This window comes from Nothobranchius furzeri, chromosome 16 (assembly GCF_043380555.1).
Source record: "Nothobranchius furzeri strain GRZ-AD chromosome 16, NfurGRZ-RIMD1, whole genome shotgun sequence".
Classification (NCBI taxonomy): domain Eukaryota; kingdom Metazoa; phylum Chordata; class Actinopteri; order Cyprinodontiformes; family Nothobranchiidae; genus Nothobranchius; species Nothobranchius furzeri.
Genome location: NC_091756.1, coordinates 61,148,841 through 61,168,840, shown reverse-complemented (window position 1 = coordinate 61,168,840; position 20,000 = coordinate 61,148,841). Strand labels below are relative to the sequence as shown.

Genomic DNA, 20,000 nt, shown 5'->3' with positions numbered 1-20,000 from the left:
CAGACAACATCCAAACATGGCAACAACACGGGAAATATCTACACAACAAGCCTCAGAGACTTTCAAACTTCAATAAAGCCTCATCTCTGTGGCGTTCAGAGCATCCGTTCAAGTATTTGCTCGAATATCTCACTGAAGACCTGATCTGCACGGTGCTGAGAGCCCCACTGAGCCTTCCCACTGCAAACAGGGTTTTTTTTTACTCACGTGGCCTACATTTATTATGTGTCAAACTATTTAGTGAACTGCCCAAGGCTTTGACTCGTTCAAGTTGCTCTTAAAATCATTTAATATCAACTAATGATATGGGTCAGGACTTAATTGGTCACAGATGCATTCTTTCTATGATGCACCATCACGACGTGGCATCCATCAGTGGTTTGAAATGCTGCAACAACAACCTACTCAAGTCCTCCGTCTGAAGACGAGGTCTTTTAAATTTGGTTTCTCTTGAGCCCAGAAAGAGTGGAGTTCATGGGAAACATTGTTAAAGTTGGACAAAAACCCACAAGTATGTACAAAACAAAGCTGTTAAAACTCATAACAAGCTTTTCTTTCCACTAGGGCAGGGGTCGGCAACCTGTTCCCATCAAAGAGCCATTATTACCCGTTTCCTACAGTAAAGAAAACACTGGGAGCCACAGCAGCTGCGGCGTTGTGGGCGGGGCCTACCCGTGTCAGCGTGTACTACATAAGGTCCATAGCGAGCTGAAGATGTGGAGAGGGGCTTGGAGCGCGTCGCAGAACCAGAGCGCATGCGGGAAGATTCCTCCGACTGAAGCGAGACTTATCACTTAGAAAATGTTCCCTGATTATGAAACTTTGGCTGAATAGCGCTTGTTCCTGTCTCCAATGTGGCGACACATCCAGGAGCCGTCTGAGGAGAATCCCAGAATCTCATCCTCTTCTGCTCAGGAAGCGCCTATGATTACGCACAAGCGTGACCCGTCAACCCGGTCTCACAGTAAGACCGGGTTGGACCTGTTCAGGTTTACGCAGACAATCTTTACATTTAGAATTAGCTTACAGATGTAAAATTAATGCAGTAAAATATAAAGCATTTTATTTAAATATCCATTCATTATTTTACAAGCACAGAGAGCCGCATCAGATGGATGGAAGAGCCGCATGCGGCTCCAGAGCCGCGGGTTGCCGACCCCCTTTTTTTTTGACCACACTTAAATGTTTCAGATCAGCAGACACATTTCAACATCAGAGATCATCTGAGGACAAATAAAGTGCCTTCATGATTTCCTTCATTAAGAAGAAAAGCCTATCCAAACCTACCTGAAATGTAAAAGACATTCAAGTTAAAAACAGATTAAATCTTTGGTGTCAGCCCTACTGTGATTAGCCGTTAGCTCGTCATAACCAAACTGTATTTTTCCAAAGTCGGGCAGTTCAAAGAGCTATCCACAGCAGGAAAGAGCATAAATGTTCATAAAACTTCCACCAAACGTAACTTCTAAAGGACCCGAACTATCCTTTAAAGCAAACATGACAACGGATAAAAGTAAAAAAGGTTTGTTGTCACATAAATGTACTGGAGTTTCAATTAGCTCACAGAAAATTAGCATTTTCACCTAAAACGCTTAAAATGATCAACAGCAAATTTGTTGTTGTAGACCAAAAGATGAAACAGCAGTTGTAGGACGTACAGATGATGCCTCTAATCAGAGCTGTGACCTTTTTCAGGTCAGACACACCTGGGAAACTCCCACCGCCGTCTAAAATGCTGTCCGACCAGCCCACGTGACTGTCACACTCTCACTGTGTGATTACAAATGAGCTTTTGTGTAATCTGCGTTCTGAAAAGGTGCCATACGTTTGCCGTTTCCAACAAACCCGTGGAGTTGCTGCCGATCTCCTCGTCTGTAAACTTAAGAGGCAGAAAACTCCCACGCACCATAAACAACAATACCATTACATCCTGGAAAATGGTTTTGGGATGATTGTGCTTCTGCAGGACCAAATTTGTGCTCAAGCTCTGAAAACCCAACTGACATCAGGCCATGTCAGCTGACTGTGGCTGCCATCTTAAATTGGATTGACTTTGAAGTTTTATCAGAGTGGTTTGAGCTATTTTGCAGAGAGAGGTAAAAACCTTCCAGTTCTAGTAATTATTTGTATTATTTTAATAATAAAGTGTGATAGGGTCAGACACGATGACGTCCAGTTTCTATAGATTTAGTTTAAATGATAGCACTCAGGTGAGCTGAAGCTCGAACCCAAGGATTAGGGTTCATACCTGTGGAGTTCGTGGCTTGTAGGGCGAGCTGCTCTCCAGGTCGGCCAAGATGCTGGTGAGGGAGTCGATCTCTGCATCCAGACTGGAGCGCCTCTCTTCCAGGGTCTTCTCAGGTCCCTTCATCTGTGAGAAAACACCCAACTTCAGAGAGAATCAACAACTCTCTGTACACATGAATAAACTCCTCCTGGTCTCTGCTTCCTTTAAATGTTTGAGAAAAGTTAAAACCTCAGAGTGAAACAGTCTGTGTCTAATGGATGGAGGTCTGCTGGAATGTTCTCCTGTTTATTTTGTTGAGGTTGCAACGTCTCTGTATTTGTATAAATGTGAGGTTTTGTATAAAACGCGTTCTAACTGAAACCTCAACTTCTCTGTGGGGGGGTGGATTATGAGACAGGGCAGGTGGAGCGGCTTTGTTTTGGGGTTAAGTGGTGGAAAACTGGATGCTCTCCCTGCTGGATCATGTTGCAGCAGACTCGGGTCTTGAGGGGTGTTATGAGTCAGACCCACTCCTGTTCATGTCAGCTGCTGTGCTTCTCATAAGCTGCTAGAACTGCTCAAAACCAATTTATTAAGTATAAAATTTCAAATACATTTGAGGGTGAACATTCTTAATATGGGCCTGCAGAGCGGAGCAGTGGTTAGCCGTTTCCTTGCAGCAGGAAGTCTTGGGTTCTACTCCCTACCTGGGGTCTTTCTGCATGGAGTTTGCATGTTCTCCCTGCGCATGCGTAGGTTCTCTCCAGGTTCTCCGGATTCCTCCCACAGTCCAAAAACGTGACAGTTAGGTTAACTGGGCTTTCTGAATTGTCCCTAGGTGTGAGTGTGTGAGCTTGGTTGTTTGTGCCGTGCGTCTCTGTGTTGCCCTGCGATGGACTGGCAATCTGTCCCCGGCTGCATGCCCAGAGACAGCTGGAGACAGGCACCAGCCCCCCGCGACCCCGTGAGAACAAGCGGGTCAAGACAATGGATGGATGGATGGATGGATGGATGGATGGATGGATATCCTTCATATGTTCCAGTCAGTATTTAGCATTGTTCCTGCTGTGTACCAGAAGCAGTGGGGTGTGGGTGGCGTGGCGTGGCGGTTGTGAGCTAGAGATGGTTAAACTGCTTTCACGAGCTGCTTTTTGAAGTTTTGTCGGATCGTCAATAACGAGTAGCTCTGCCTCTGCTGCTCAAAGACATTCTCTCCTCCTTTTTTCTGCACATCTTAAACGTCAGATTACAGTTTTCTAAGTTCACATTTCACCTTGACCTCAGACAATCCTTTTCAAAGCTGCACATCAATGGGGCCGACTTCTCCAAGAGAGAAATGCAGTGAGGAATGAGAAGCCATGTATTGTCTGAGGGGCTGCTTTCAGGGCACGGAGCGTCTCCCTGCTGTTGGGTCTAACGTCTCGTCCAGCCCGTCTCAGACAAAAACAGACCTTAAATGAAAGTTTGATATGTTTTAATTTCTCTTCTCATCCCGCTCAGTAAACCCTGATGGCTGTGAGTTAACCCACATGATGAGAAAAGCACCACAACAGCGCACTGATTTATTAATATGCTTCTCTGTTTAGTCTGAGATGAAAAAAATCCACCTCGTCGTGTGAAAAGACAAAATACTCAAACAAAACAGACAAAAATAAAAACAGAACACAGCAACAGAGGGACCGGGAAAACATTTCAATTGACATGACCATTAGTGGCAGGCTTTTCTACAGAATTCCCGGGAATTTCTCCGTGAAACGACAGATGTATTTTTAGTCCTCTGAACTGTGCTGCAACTGCAAGAAGACTTCTTGCAATTGCCTGCGGGGGCTTTTTGAGTTGGTTGGATCAATGACTGCTTCTTATTCTAATGTTATGTGTTTGGATTACCTGTCACATTCTATTACAGGCAGGGCTTGGCTCCATTTGCTGCTCCTTAAAAACATCTGAGGTGATCGCGAAGGAGGGGTAAACAAAGCAACACACTAATGGCTTCAACAAAGTGAAGGGAAAAAAGAACAGCCAGACTAGTTTACCAGTGAAAAGGAGGATGATGAAAGGAAATCTTTGTGGTGTGTAGGAATTTGCCGTGTAGCGCTTCGTAATGTGGACAACAGCCAGGATGAAGGATTCCTCTTCTTCTCCTCTCTGATAAAGACTCAGCCTTTATACATGTCACAAGGCAGACATCTCTCTCCGCCTGACTGATAAGGTGCATATTTCTGCCTTCTCCTCACTTAAATATGTTTAATCTCTGCTTTCAGCTGGGAGGATTTCTCCTCTGAAGCCAAGAGAAAAGACATTATGATTGATATCTGTCCCTTTTTCTCAGCAGTGTCAAACAATTTAAGAGCTGTGGCTACAGGGCATATAATTAAGATACCAGTGGTGGATTAATGAATCCCTCCAAAGGAACGATAAGTCTCCCATCGAGACCTCTTTAACCAAAATCACATTTTAGACAAATGTGGAAAAATTTGAAACATGTAAACTTCAAGAAAATTACAGGTTTTTTCAATCTATCCATCTGCATGCACTTCTGCTTCCAGTCGGTAACAAGATGGCGCCTGTGCTTGGCTTAGCCGCAGTCACCGGCCACTTTTTCAAACTTTTCTCCACTAACCTCCTCTTTTCCACCTTGCTCCTGTCTGCGATCCTCTTCAGTAGTGTCCCAGCTACCATCTCCTATGATCGCCAGACTCTTTTGTCCTTCCGTTCGTTCACGATCGCCCAAGATGCACCGAGGACGTACCTCCCTGTTTGTTTATCTGAGTGGCGCACTGGCCCGGGGCCAAACGACGACCCAGGGCGCCTCCAGCGATGTTTATCTGGTCCCGGGAAAACGTCAGAGGAAAAGAGGTAAACAAGCAGGAATCCAGGTGAGAATAAGACTTCTCTTAAAGCGTGGTTTATCTGGTAAACATCGGCGTGATCTTCTAGCTTCTTGTCCATTATTTGGCGACTTGAGCGCCACTTCCGCATTCCTGCCAGGCCGCGTTGCGGAGCGGTTTCTCCGTACAAGTTTTTTAAGGTCGGTTTATCCTCATTCCTCAGTGGTTTCTCCTCCTGTTCCCTCCATAAGTGGTTTTTATAAACACCGTGGATCTAACCCTGCTAATTTACGTCCACTAACTCCAGCTGTTTCTGTAGTTTCTGATTCCTCCACCTCACTCAGCATGGCTCTATTAAATACCCGCTCTGTTAACAATAAGTCCTTCCTGCTAAATGATCTAATTCTGTCTAAAAACCTGGATTTTCTGTTTCTGACTGAAGTTTGGCAGCAAACATCTGATTATTCTGGTCTGATTGAACTCTGCCCGAGTGGTTATTCTTTTCTTAGCCAGCCCCGGGGTTCTGGTCGTGGTGGAGGCCTAGCTGTTGTTTTCAGAGACCATCTTCCATGTTGCTCTACGACCTCTGGTCACTTTGCTTCCTTTGAACTGCAGCTGATTAAAGTCGGGCGTAAAGACCTGTTCTACTGTGCTGTGGTCTATCGTCCACCTGGTCCAAACGGTTCTTTCCTTCAGGAGTTTAGTGACTTTCTATCCTCCACTGTGAAGCTGTCCAGACTGGTGATTGTTGGTGACTTTAACATCCACGTTGATGATCCCTCCGATCTCTTTGCCATGAATTTCTCCAGCCTTATGGACTCCTTCAGCTTTACCCAGCATGTTTCTGGCCCCACACACACCAGGGGGCACACTAGACCTTGTTTTTACCCTGAGTCTAAATGCTGACAGTGCCTGTCCTGAGGATGTTTACATTTCAGATCACCATTGCATTTTATTTAACTTGTCAGTTTCTGCGTCCCCACCTCCTGCTCGCCATATGGTTAGCTCTCGTTTTCTTAATGAGAGCACAGCTAGCAATTTTTCAGCTGCTTTTGATCCACCCTGTTCTTCTGATTACGACCCAGACTCCTTAACTTCTCAGTTTAACGGGCACTGCCTCTCCATTCTGGGCAACATCTGTCCTGTCAGAACCAGATCAGTTCCTGCAGTGAACCCTACTCCCTGGTTTAATGACAGCCTTTGCAGCCTGAAGCGCCAATGCAGAAACATTGAGCGTTTGTGGAAGGAAACCCATCTCCACGTCATCTGCTATACCTAAAGGATCTTCTGACATCCTTTAACTCTGCAGTCAGAGACACTAGGGCAGGGGTCGGCAACCTGTTCCCATCAAAGAGCCATTATTACCCGTTTCACACAGTAAAGAAAACACTGGGAGCTACAGCAGCCGCGGCGTTGTGGGCGGGGCCTACCCTCAGACAGCAGAGAGCTGCTTTAACCAATCACAACAGGTGACAGCAGCCAGTACCGGTCGCTCGTGTACATCAAAGTTATCTTTCATAAGACGATAATCAATAAAACGATTTATATAAAGTGGATCCAGAAGTTGTAGCCCGTCTCTGCCTACAATATTTTGATATTTTTCACCCTGTTGGTGGTTTTACTGAGCAGGTGCCACTTTTGTCATACGTTTCTTTTTAAAACATGTTTAGACTGTTCAGAATACAAATCCAGGCTCTGTCACGTTTGATTGTTGTAATTAAACTTTGTAGGTGGGGAAGGTCAGAAAAGGATCCGATCATTTTGTTTTTCCCTCATTTACAGTGACGGAGATACCGGCGCAGTGCGCCTGGCTCTGGTGTTAATCAAGTTTAATTATAACTCTTTGCAACAATTTTCACAAGAAAACAAAACAGTTAAAAGCAGGGCTTGTGTTGACCGGATAGTTCCCGTATTTGACCGTTTATTTTGACGGAGAAAGAATAGAAAGAATTACCCCGACGCATGCAGACGAACTGACATTTTATTCTACGCACATCGCAGATGTAGCTAAATCACTCAAGAAAAGATTCCCATCTGAACATCTGAGCGGGACACTGCTCAGCGCAGCTCGCTGTCAGCGTGTACGTACGGTCCACAGCGAGCTGAAGATGTGGAGAGGGGCTTGGAGCGCGTCGCAGAACCAGAGCGCAGTAGGATTCCTCCGACTGAAGCGAGACTTGTCACTTAGAAAATGTTCCCTGATTATGAAACTTTGGCTGAATAGCGCTTGTTCCTGTCTCCAATGTGGCGACACATCCAGGAGCCGTCTGAGGAGAATCCCAGAATCTCACATCCTCTTCAGCTCAGAAAGCGCCTATGATTACGCACAAGCGTGACGCGTCAACCCGGTCTCACAGTAAGACTGGGTTGGACCTGTTCAGGTTTACGCAGACAATCTTTACATTTAGAATTGGCATACAGATGTAAAATTAATGCAGTAAAATATAAAGCATTTTATTTAAATATCCTTTCATTATTTTACAAGCACAGAGAGCCGCATCAGATGGATGGAAGAGCCGCGGGTTTCCGATCCCTGCTCTAGGGTTTCCTATTTTTCCAACCTGGTGTCCCAGAGCAAAGGGAACCCCAAGGTGCTGTTTAACACCATCAGCAGCATCGTCTCTCCTGCCTCTCCTACAGCCTCCATCCACTCTGTTGCAGACTGTGAGAACTTTCTGTCTTTCTTTGTGGACAAAGTCAATAAGGTTAGATCTAGCATCTCTCCTTCAGCCTTATCGCTGCCTCTCCTGACTCCAACCAGGCCCATCATCCTAGATAGCTTTGCTCCTGTTTCTTTACCTGAGTTAACCAAACTAGTTAACTCTATGAAGACCTCTGCATGCCCCCTCCACATCTTACCCTCATCTTTGTTTAAAAGTGCTTTTCAGTCCATCGGTCCCAGCGTGCTCTCTATAATTAATGCTTCTCTGGTCTCTGGTCAGGTCCCTGCTTACTTTAAGAACGCTGTAATCCACCCGCTTCTTGTCTCGACCCCTCTCTCCATAGCAGCTTCAGACCCATCTCTAAACTTCCGTTCATCTCCAAGATCTTGGAAAAGGTTGTGGCTAAACAACTCACAGCTGCTCTTGATGAACATAACATCTATGATAGCTTCCAGTCAGGTTTTCGTAGAGCTCATTCTACTGAAACAGCTCTTCTTAGGGTCTCTAATGACCTTCTGACTCACAATGATGGAAGGGACTGTTCTGTTCTGGTCCTGCTGGACCTGACTGCAGCCTTTGACACTGTTGACCATCACCTGCTACTGGAGAGGCTGAGAGACTGGGTAGGCCTATCAGGATCTGCTCTGGAGTGGTTCTCCTCTTATCTCTCTGAGCGCTCCTTTTCTGTGGCCGTCTCCATGTTTAGGTCCTCCACCACCTCTCTTACCCATGGTGTCCCACAAGGTTCTGTGCTGGGGCCTCTGCTCTTCCTCCTCTATCTGCTTCCTCTTCAGCACATCCTGAGCTCCTTCAAAGGAATCTCCTACCATCTTTATGCAGATGACATCCAACTGTACATCTCCTTTAAGCCCCATGAGATGTCTAAGATGCAGCTGTTACACACCTGCTTAGACTCTATCAAAACCTGGATGGTGGGAACTTTCTACAGCTGAATGAAGATAAGACTGAGATCCTCATCTGTGCCTCAGACAAGCTGGTTCCCAAAGTCAGAGACTCTCTTGGTCAGCTTGCTTCCCACACCAAACCTTCCATCAGGAATCTTGGCGTGACCTTTGACCCAGCTCTCACCCTGGATTCTCATGCCAGTTCTCTTATTCGCTCTTCCTTCTTCCATCTCAGGAACGTTGCTAAGCTGAGTCCCATTCTGTCCCGCTCTGAACTTGAGACAGTTCTCCACACCTTCATCTCCTCACGCTTAGACTACTGTAACTCTCTTTTCACGTGTCTGAGCAGAACCTCCCTGAACCGTCTACAGGTGGTTCAGCACACCTGTGCTCGGCTTCTGACCAAGTCCTCCAAACACACCCACATCACCCCGCTTCTCCTCCAGCTTCACTGGCTGCCAGTCAACTTCAGGGTTCATTTCAAGATCCTGGTTCTGGTCTATAGGGCCTTACATGGACAAGCACCATCTTACATTGGTGATCTTCTCAGTCCCTACACCCCCAGCAGGTCCCTGAGGTCCAGTGACCAAAGCCTACTGGTTGTGCAGCACCAGGCTAAAGGTCAAAGGTGACAGATCATCTGCTGCTGTGACCCCCAGACTCTGGACCTCTCTCCCCCTGAGCCTGAGATCAGTGGACTCAGTGGTCTCCTTAAAAAGCAGCTGAAGACTCACTTGTTCAAGCTGGCTTTTGTATGACCTTCTTCACCTCTCTCTCTTTATTCTGCTCTCCCCACCTATTCCACCTTCCTCAGGATCCACTGGTTGCCATCTTTCCTGTTCACTCTCTCTCTTTCTTAACATTTTTTAAATCACAATTGTCTATTTTTGCTCATTTTAATTATATTTTAACCATTTTGTAAATTATTTTTTATATTTTTACAGTTTTTGTTTTTGTGAAGCGCCTCGTGATTTTTATCTGGAGAGGCGCTGTAGAAATGATATTTTCTTCTTCTTCTTAATCTCCTGGATTTTTAATATTAATAACTTTCAGAACAAAGTTGAATAGACAGATTTGCCTTTTGTGAAAGTTTCTCAGATACCCTCACTGATGAAGCTCTTGTGTTTATTCACATCACTGTCAGAAGTTTTGTTTCTACACTCAGGGACAAATGTTTCAGCAGCCTGCTCCTCCTCAGCCATCCCTTTGTAAAATGTCCACATTGTACCTTTTCATTATCTTGTTGAGAAAAGCGAAGACGGTGCCCTTGGAATGGATGTGCTTTCAAAGGCGGTAAACGTTTCTTTAAGTTCTTGGTGTTCTTTGCTGGATTACTGACTTCAAAGTTGAACGATGGTTAGGATGAGACTGGATTTAACCCCGGTTTTTTTATTTACCCTCAGTACCAGCTCCTATCGACCCCATCGCAAACATTTTAAACAACCTAACTCACAGGGATTCTGCAGGCTTCAGTAAATTTAAAGTTTATTTAGAATAGAAGTCAATAGATATGTTTTTTTGTTTTTGTTGCTGAAACAGATGCTGATATGTAGAAGACATAGTCAGCCTATGGCTGATATGTACTGCAGATTTTTATGGACGAATGTTCATGGCTGACATGCAACACACCAGGCTAAAGACCAAAGGTGACAGATCATTTGCTGCTGTGGCCCCCAGACTCTGCAACTCTCTCCCCCTGAGATCAGTGGACTCAATGGTCTCCTTTAAAAAGCAGCTGAAAACTCACCTGTTCAAGCTGGCGTTGGTGTGACCTTCATCACCTTCTTCTTGTTCTGCTCTTCCTACCAATTCCACCTTTCCCGGGATCCAGTGGTTTCCCTCTTTCCTATTCATTTTCTTTCTCCCTTTCCTTACATTATAATTGTATTTTTAATCACAATTTTTTATTATTTTTCAAACATTTAACATATTTTTGATCTTATTTATTATCTTTTAAGTACATTAATCGTTTTTTTTCTTTGTTTTTGTGAAGCGCCTCGTGATTTTTTATCTTGAGAGGCGCTACATAAAAGATTGTTTTCTTTCTTTCTTTCTGTTTACCACCTTATTTTCACGCTAAAACATCATTAATAACATCAGTTGATGAACAAAATTTCTGAAGCTGAATCACTTTTTAACTCTCAATTTAGCTAACAATGAAATCTGAACTTTGTGCTCTGCTCAGTCAGACACCTACATAAAGTTAATTTAAAGTATTGATTATGCAGATGTTATTAGTGAACATAAAACTACCTTCAAATTAAGTTCTGCAACAGGACCGGGCTGCCCGGAGACGTGCTTAACTTTAAATCTGCTTTACGAAAGACAAATATCAGCTGATGCCGATGTATTAAAAATTTTTTTATTTAATTGGCCCAATATATAGGTCTACCACTACTGTAGAATCACTGTGGTTCAAATTTGCATCAATCACAACGCTTTTTAATGTTTTTCTTTGAAAGCAACACAGTTTATTGTCTTTCATTCAAAGTAGTCAAAAGTTTGTAAAAAAGGAAAAAGTATGGATTTTTTCACATGAAGGCTTAAGTCCTCCTGACAGCCCTGCTGCCCCGTTGCATTGTGGGACTTGTAGTTTTGTCACGCCCAATCTCCTGAGACTGAACTACAACACACATAAACAGAGCATCTACACACACTTAAGACAGAACCGAATTTAATTGAACACCTCATGAAGGATCTGGAAAAACGTCAAACTTAAGATATTTTTAAATGAAAACTTTCTGTCTGTGAAACTTCATGAGAAATCCTGTAACAGTAACCTTTACTGTTTGGTTGAATTAAAGTGTATAAACGAGTAAAGAGATTCAGATTCCAGTTTAACACACAAAAACTACTTTTTCTTCTGATAATAAAATTGTAGCTTTAGTGTATCAATTTCTAATTACTTGTTTTTACTAAATAAATAATTAAATACCGTGAATCCTCTGATACAGGCCGGTATTCAATTAAAGGCCGGGTCTCCAATTTAGGCCGGTGCCGGAGTCGGCGGAGGTGAATAAAGGCCGGTCTCTTATTGTGGCCGGGTGGAATGTGGTAACAGGCAAGTACCACAGGGGGGTGGTTGTGTCATTGTCTCACTTTTGATTTGCCAGTGATAGACCGCGAGGGTAACTTTAACCATGCGGAGGCTGTGCAAGAGCATCGGTACTGACACGCGATCGTTCATGTCGGTTCATTTCCTTTAAAGATTTCTGTCTTTTATTTGCGCCTGATGTGTTTCGCTGCATGCTGTGGAGCGGGGCACATCAGCTTGTCCTCCAGTGACGCACCGATCACGCGGCCACCAAGCAGCGAGCACTCCGCTGTTTTTGCGGTCGGTAGATCTTTTAGAACTGCAGTTCAAAGGTAACTCATGAGGTGAATATATATGAACCCAGGTAGCAGTTTTTCTTTAGGACTGAGAGGAGATGCAGGAAGATAATAAACAGACAGGACAGAAAAATAGTCAAATAAAAACAAGTTAGTTTTTGTACCTGGTGGTTGCAACAAACAGACACCATTGAAGGTAATCAGAAGTGAGGAACAGAAAATGAAATAATTATTTTAATGTTTAGAGCAGCAGGAACTCCGAGAGGCTGCAGGCGCATCAGTGAGTTTGCGGCCGCTGCGCAGGGGGAGGGGGGAGAGGGCTGAAGCAGGGGGAGGGGGGAGAGGGCTGAAGCAGAAACTTCCGTTGTTATAAGAAATGTGTTTAACTTTGAAAATGTGGGCGCAATTTTAATTGTCAAAAACTCCAGCGAACCATTAGTTCATTTTGCTCAAATAGAAATAGAGGCCTGCCTCTAATACTGGCCCTCCTTCCAATAAAGGCCTGGAGCTTGATGAGCTTCAGTCAAATACAGGCCCGGGCCTGTATTAGAGGATTTACGGTAATTAAATATTGCCTTTATCCTCCCACCACATAACACTTCTCTCAATAGCCGACTCTCAAGAGGAATTTGAAAATTTGGTAACAAATTTATTAACGAGGAGACTCGCCGTGTAGTGAAGATGGCAAAAATAAATCACTCCCTGTCGGCAAACTAATCATTATTCATAAAAATAACTTGGGACAGGGTGGGGGGTAAATGTTTTAAAAAGTTTGACAAAGTTTACCTTCTTTTTATTTTTTATTTTTTAAAGAGAGTTAATAAACTAATCCTTGGTGCAAAAAGGAGAAAAGAACTTTTTTATTTAAATCAGTCAAAGGCAGGGTTTACAGCAGGGCTGAGATCCTTAGGAGACAGTCAGCTGACAGAACCTCGGGTCAGAACCAAACAGGGCGAAGCTGCTTTTAGCTACTATGCTGCACACAGATGGACTCCTCGTGACCGCAGACGAGCCTCAAATCTAACAGCTTTTGAATCAAAGTTGAAAACTTTCACGTAATGAATGAATGTCTCTTATGCTGCACCTTCTGCGCTGTAACTGCTCACCCTTTAACTTTCTTTTTCCTGGTTCTTAAATGTGAAATTAATTTGTGTATTTGATTTGATCTAAATGTAGCTGTATTTTAATTGTGCTGTCACATTATTTTAATGCCTGTGATATTCTCGCTGCTGGAAAGAACACTAAATTGTCTCTGTGTGAAATGTGCTATACAAATAAAACTGCCTTGCCTTTTAAAACAGCAAGTTTTATATTTCATAGTAAATTAAATGCAGCAGTGCGTTATCCTCATGCTACCTCACAGATTTGGTGAACAGATGCTAAACCGACTAAAGAGGACAATAATCAGATCATTAATCATTATTGAGAGTCACCCGGAGCGAGTGCCGTCTGTAATAAAAGCACAGTAGTGTGATGCAACCAGAGTAAAGTGCTCTTGTGGAGCGGTGACGATTTACTGAAACGTTCTTATTGATTTCTATTATAGTTGATATAATATAATAGTTATAGATTACAGTTGCATCTCAGATAGAGGAGGAGCAATGTGGTTTTCGTCCCGGCCGTGGAACTGTGGACCAGCTCTATACCCTTGCAAGGGTGATGGAGGGGGCATGGGAGTTTGTCCAACCAATCCACATGTGCTTTGTGGATTTGGAGAAGGCTTATGACCGTGTCCCCAGGGGCACCCTGTGGGGGACGCTCCAGGAGTATGGGGTGGGTGGCTTTCTGTTAAGGGCCATTCAGTCCCTTTACCAGAGGAGCGTGAGTTTGGTCCGCATAGCCGGTAGTAAGTCGGACCTGTTCCCAGTGAGGGTTGGACTCCACCAGGGCTGCCCTTTGTCACCGGTTCTGTTCATCACTTTTATGGACAGAATTTCTAGGTGCAGCCGTGGTGTGGATTGTGTCGAGTTTGGTGGCAGGAGAATCTCGTCTCTGCTTTTTGCGGATGATGTGGTCCTCCTAGCTTCATCCAGCTCTGACCTTCAGCTCTTGCTGGGTAGGTTCGCGGCCGAATGTGAAGCGGCTGGGATGAGGATCAGCACCTCCAAATCTGAGACCATGGTTCTCGACCGGAAAAGGGTGGCTTGCCACCTCCGGGTCGGTGGAGAGGTCCTACCTCAAGTGGAGGAGTTTAAGTATCTCGGGGTCTTGTTCACGAGTGAGGGTAGGAGGGATCGGGAGATCGACAGGCGGATTGGTTCGGCGTCTGCAGTGATGCGGACGCTGAGCCGATCTGTCGTGGTGAAGAGGGAGCTGAGCCAGAAAGCCACGCTCTCGATTTACCGGTCGATCTACGTCCCAATCCTCACCTATGGTCATGAGCTTTGGGTGACGACCGAAAGAACGAGATCGCGGATACAAGCGGCCGAAATGAGTTTCCTCCGTAGGGTGGCCGGGCTCAGCCTTAGAGATAGGGTGAGGAGCTCGGACATTCAGGAGGGACTCGGAGTAGAACCGCTGCTCCTCCGGATCGAAAGGAGCCAGTTGAGGTGGTTTGGGCATCTGGTCAGGATGCCTCCTGGACGCCTCCCCGGGGAGGTGTTTCGGGCATGTCCTGCCGGCAGGAGGCCCCCGGGTCGACCCAGGACACGTTGGAGAGGTTACATCTCCAATCTGGTCCGGGAACGCCTTGGGGTCCTGCCGGAGGAGCTGGTGGACAAGGCCGGGGAGAGGACGGCCTGGAGCTCCCTAGTTGGGATGCTGCCCCCGCGACCCGGACCCGGAGAAGCGGAGGAAGACGACGACGACGTTCTTATAGATTTCTAGTAAAGGAAGTACATTTGGTTGACTGCTCGCTGCATTACAAGCTGCCCGTGTGTCTCCGTCTGCGAGCGTTGCCAACTTAAATGCATCACAGTCGAGCGGCTCGGTCAGCTGGCTCCACCCGGCATTTCTTCAGTAAAGCAAAACTGTGAATTTAAAAAGTCACTCGCTCTGCACTTTTAAAATAACTGGAAGTGCCTGCAGTTTCCTCTCAGATAATTACACACAAAAATAATTAAATTAGCCCAGAATCAGTGATGATGGCGCCCAACTTGGTAAAATGGTGCAAATTTCTGAATTTATTAAAACTTGTCCACTCAAAAGAGGAGCTGATGCTATTTTAGCTTCTTGCTTACTAAACAAATGAATGTGAAGCACTTTGAGGATTTCTCTGCAGAGGTCAGAAGCTGAGAGAGTCGGTGAGAGCAGAGCACACGGGCCACGTTTCCCAGGAGGACGAATGCCTGTGGGTATCATGATGGGATACATGACCCAGCTCCACCAATAGGTGTCAGCCTTCCACCCATCCTGAATGAGTTTTAAGGTGTGTGTGTGTGTGTGTGTGTGTGTGTGTGTGTGTGTGTGTGTGTGTGTGTGTGTGTGTGTGTGTGTGTGTGTGTGTGTGTGTGTGTGTGTGTGCGTGTGTGTGTGTGTGTGTGTGTGTGAGAGAGAGAGCGAGAGAGAGAGAGATGCAGGCAGCATCTGGGGCTGGACATCTCTGCAGTTGGCCACAGCTCAAACGGAGAGACAGTTCTTGCTGGACTTGGTGCACGAACCCAGAGCATCGCTTGGGGGCCAGCTGCCTTCGCTTTGTGCACGACTCTGAGAGTTACTGACAACCAAGAAAATGTAAAATAACAGCAGCTCCTCTCACCTGATAATCGTAGTTGTCCAGTGGCGGTGGCGGGAAGGAAGGAGGCAGTGATGGGAAACCAGTTGACTCCTCAGCAGGTGGCGGAGGAGGGGGGTAGTCCACTGGCATGGAAAAAGGCATGCACGCACACACACACACACGCACACACACACACACACCACAAAAAAGAAAAAAATATGCATATTAAATACTTCCCCTTTTCTTCCACAGCCAAACCGTCAGCATTTAAAGACAACAGACTGCACAATGATGAATAAACACACGATACAAAAGAAACTTCTGACATTTTATCTGCAACTAATGCTGCTGGTGCACAAAACAACAGAAACATACATATCTATGAATAAATGTGACCACAATCCCCCTACTAATCCCATGATGCTCTGTAGCCACTGAGGACAACTCTGCAGAAGGTCCTGAACGCTCATGAGCTTAAAGAGTCAATCAGACATGTCTGCAGTTAACACAGGAAGTAGAAGGAAGTATCTGTCTGGATAACGGTGTTTAAGGGATACCAAAAAGACAAAAAATGAGGAGGAAGTATTTTTTTTTTGTTTGTTTGTTTCTCAGCTTTTGGAAAAACTAAAAATGTTGAAAAACAACTTCATCAAATTCCAAAATAAGGTTGAAATACTTTTGTCAAGCCCAAGGAGGACAGCCCTGTCTTACTGGGTAAACTACAAAATAACAGCTTGAGTTATCTTCTTTAATCAGTCTCAGCTGTTGTCTTTATTCAAGCAGCAGCAGTGTTAACCCTTTTATTACCGTCCTGTCAGCACTGACTGGGTCTGGCATCAGTACCTCTCATTGCCATCCACCCTGAACCTTTTAAGATATGTAAAAGTTCCTAAAGTACCAGAAAACAGATGGAGTGTGATTTCATCATATTCACTATTACAGCCTCATCCATTCACAAGACGGTCATTTGGGCCTCTCGGTAACCTCCTGAACACTTAACCGCATTAATGTTATGGCTCACATCTTTTACTGTGGCTTTCTATGGGAATGTTATGAATAACAAATATCTTACCTGTTCTAGATATCAAACTGATCAGCCTGAGTTTGGAGAAACATAGACAGATGAGCTAAAGCTAGTGGCAATGAGGCCAGGTGCAATGAGTCTTAGAACAACTTCACAAATGTTTTAATTGAGTTTAATAAGCTACATTAAAACATCCTATTTCATGTTTCATCTAGCAGAAGTACTTTAACCTCCAGCCAGAAGTGCTACAGTAGCTAGCTCTACAGCTATTAAACACATATTTCTATGTACATATCCATGTAATGTGAAATGTATGCTGGTGTAAAACTTTATAAAATCATTCTGTTAAGAACTGTTTGAGATTTCAGTTGTTTTCAGACAGAAGAAACATTTTGCACCAGGCTCCACTGGGATTAGCCTTTAGCTCATCTGATTTACCAGGACTAATCTCTATTTCTCCAAACATAGGTTGCGTAAAGTGTTACCAACAAATGAAATTAACTGCTAAAGTAGTTATTGTTACAGTTCTGCTACACGATGCATTCTGGGTATTGCAGGTGTTATTTTTTACTGACTTTTTCCTTAAATATTTTAACTTTAATCTCAAACTTGGGGCGACGTTGGCAGAGTAGTTACGTGTCCGCCACATAACCGGATGGTTGCAGGTTTGAGCCCCACTCAATCTGTGCCAGTCGTGTCCTTGAGCAAGTCACTTGAACTTTCTTGATGGTTGGTGGTGGTTGGAGGGAACCGGTGGCGCCAGTGTTCAGCAGCCTTGCTTCTGTCAGTGCACCCCTGGGCAGCTGTGGCTACAGCTCATCACCACCAGCATGTGAAGGTGTGTGAGTGAATGACTGTGTTGTGAAGTGCCTTGGGGGGGTTGTAAATCTCTAGAAGGTACTATATAAATTAGGGATGTAAGAAAATATCGATATGGCAATATATCGTGATATTTTTCCTGCGATTATTACATCGAAATTCAAAAGCCGTGTATCTAATTCTTGAAAGAATTTACATGCAAACTTTTGTGTATTTTCTTTTCGTTGTGTGCGATTCAATCGCCACCCGCTAGTTGGCAGCAGTGTGCAACAGGTTTTGTTTCCACCACTGAACTGTAAATCCCTCCATCATGGTTCAGATACCTCATGTTAAACATGTTACGTATCAGTTTGGACTGTTTATTGAACATTCTTACAATAAATTCAGTAAAAAAAATGTTTGTAACATTTGACTGAATGTATCGCAATATATCGTGATATATCGTATCGCCAGAATTTCAAAAATACACATCCCAGATATAAATATAGGCAATTTATCATTCATCAAAAAAAAAAAAACACTTCCTCATTTTTCTTCTAAGGCCCTAAAAGCGAATGTAGTGTCTGACAGAACTTGATTATCGTCTACATTTGTCTACATATGTGTTATTAGAACATTTATTGAATTTATTTCTACAGTAAAGCGCAACAGAATCTCTGCAAAGTGCCGAGAAAGCATTAACGGCTCAGTTAATTGATTCATCTTAATTTGCCTGAACTGTTATCTGTCTCAGGCTGCAAAATCAAATCAGGCATTTTCAAAGAGGTCATGCAGTTATTAGAGAGAGGAGGAACGTGGAAGAGACAAAGCAGCGGAGCCTCGTTATCCCGCGTCGATGAACTGACACACATAATTGCAGCGATTTGGTTAACTAAGGAGCACTAATCTGGAATAAGCAGGAGTGTCTTTATTTCTCCCCTCCCTGAGATTGAAAATGTAAATGTCGTGTTTCGAACGGGGAGACTAGGTGTTCACTCTGCCAGCAGATGTGAAACAAGCCAAATGTGTAGTTCTGAAGTCCCGCGCTAATCCAAGGATTGCATCCTGCCTCGTGTTTCAGACAGGATAAGGAGTTAACGTGCCAAATTAAATTCTGTTTTGGCTCCGCTCGGCGCAGGACTTAGACGGAATCATTTGACCATGTACTTCTAAGTACCAAACCAGACATGAGATTTGCAAATTAAAGGCTTTTATGAGACGTAATGGGAATTTGTTCCAACACTGAGACTTTGATGAGTCCTGCTCAGAAATTCCATTTGCTATCCGTGGCTTTTATCTGTTTTCATTAGAAACTAATTGATGTCATCAGTGTAGTTTATCCAAGGCAGCTGACCAAATTAATTAAGCGTGAGTTTTCAGCTGCCTCAACAAAAGCAGACGAAGGCGGCGCGGCTCGAACGGGGCACGTCTGCGTCTTTAGCATCACTGGAGAAAACGTGCGCGCTGCACTAAACATTCCCGCCAGGCGACTCAGAACAGACACCTGAATTTTTTATTACAAGACCTTGTGACCAGGGTTGTCACGGTAACCAGAGTAGCGGTAAACCCCAGTAAAAAAGTTGACAATAATAATAACCGTCTTGTTTTAAAAAACTATATTATCTCAGTGGGTTACCGTGGCTGCGGTGTAGGCGCGGTGACCCTTACCAGCCACCGTATCATCGGCTGGAGTTGCCGGCGGCACATGCGCACTTTGTTGTTTACAACCAAAACTTTCTTGAAGCTAAAACTGAAATAATGGCCAAAGGAGGAGACGGCAGCGCTCAGGACATTTTTTATCCCTCAAAGACGACAAAGTGGGAAGTACGGGCATTTGTGGATATCTGAAGAATGCCGAGGGACAGTTGATAGAAGACGGCTATCCTGTTTGCAGCAGGTGCAGAAAAAGTGTCTGTGAAAGGCAGCAACGCTTCAAATCTCATGACACATCTGCGTGACCATCACCCACAACTCTACAGTCAACGCAAGGCAAGCTAACGTTAGCGTTTTAGCTAAAATGCGTGATCCGAGGATTTGGGTTGAGGGAGAATGCAACGAGTCGCTATATAAAGCAGCCGCAGCGCCGCTACCTGCATATAAACCGTGTCGCGGACACCGCCATGTTGAAATGACTCTATGCATTACGGGGCTCCCAGGGGCAGATAAGAGTTGGTCTCTCTCCGAGAATAATTATGAATTTAACAACGATTACTGCCTGATGACATTTTCCCACATCTGCAAAGCTCACTGGAAGGACACAAACCGAGGACAATATTTTCCTGATATAGGGTTTATTACTCAAGTAAGGGTAAAAAAGTATCTGATTAGAAGGCTACTTGAGTACTGAGTACCATCTGATCTAATATTTTTAAAATGATGACATCAAACAGACAAAAAATAAGAAGTTATGGGCAAATATTGGTATTTTAAAGACTAAAGGGGAAAAATGTAAACAAATAAACAACATGATTACAAAATAACACATTTTAGGCTAAATTTAAACGCAAACTGAGGACAATATTTCCTGACATACAGGGTTTATTTAATTGTGTGAAAATGTAGCACGTTTA

At 44.3% G+C, this 20,000-nt stretch overlaps 1 protein-coding gene across 5 annotated transcripts in view; it reads right to left on the bottom strand.

The window, feature by feature from the left end:
• lpp (LIM domain containing preferred translocation partner in lipoma) overlaps window positions 1-20,000 on the bottom strand; it is a 275,115-nt gene that overhangs the window by 143,559 nt on the left and 111,556 nt on the right. For all 5 annotated transcript variants that reach the window (XM_015962371.3, XM_015962372.3, XM_015962374.3 and 2 more), the window contains 2 exons: window positions 15,651-15,751; window positions 2,249-2,371 (listed from right to left, as the gene is read on the bottom strand). In XM_015962371.3, coding sequence (XP_015817857.3) covers window positions 2,249-2,371; window positions 15,651-15,751 — 224 coding nt within the window. The remainder of the gene's footprint in view (window positions 1-2,248; window positions 2,372-15,650; window positions 15,752-20,000) is intronic.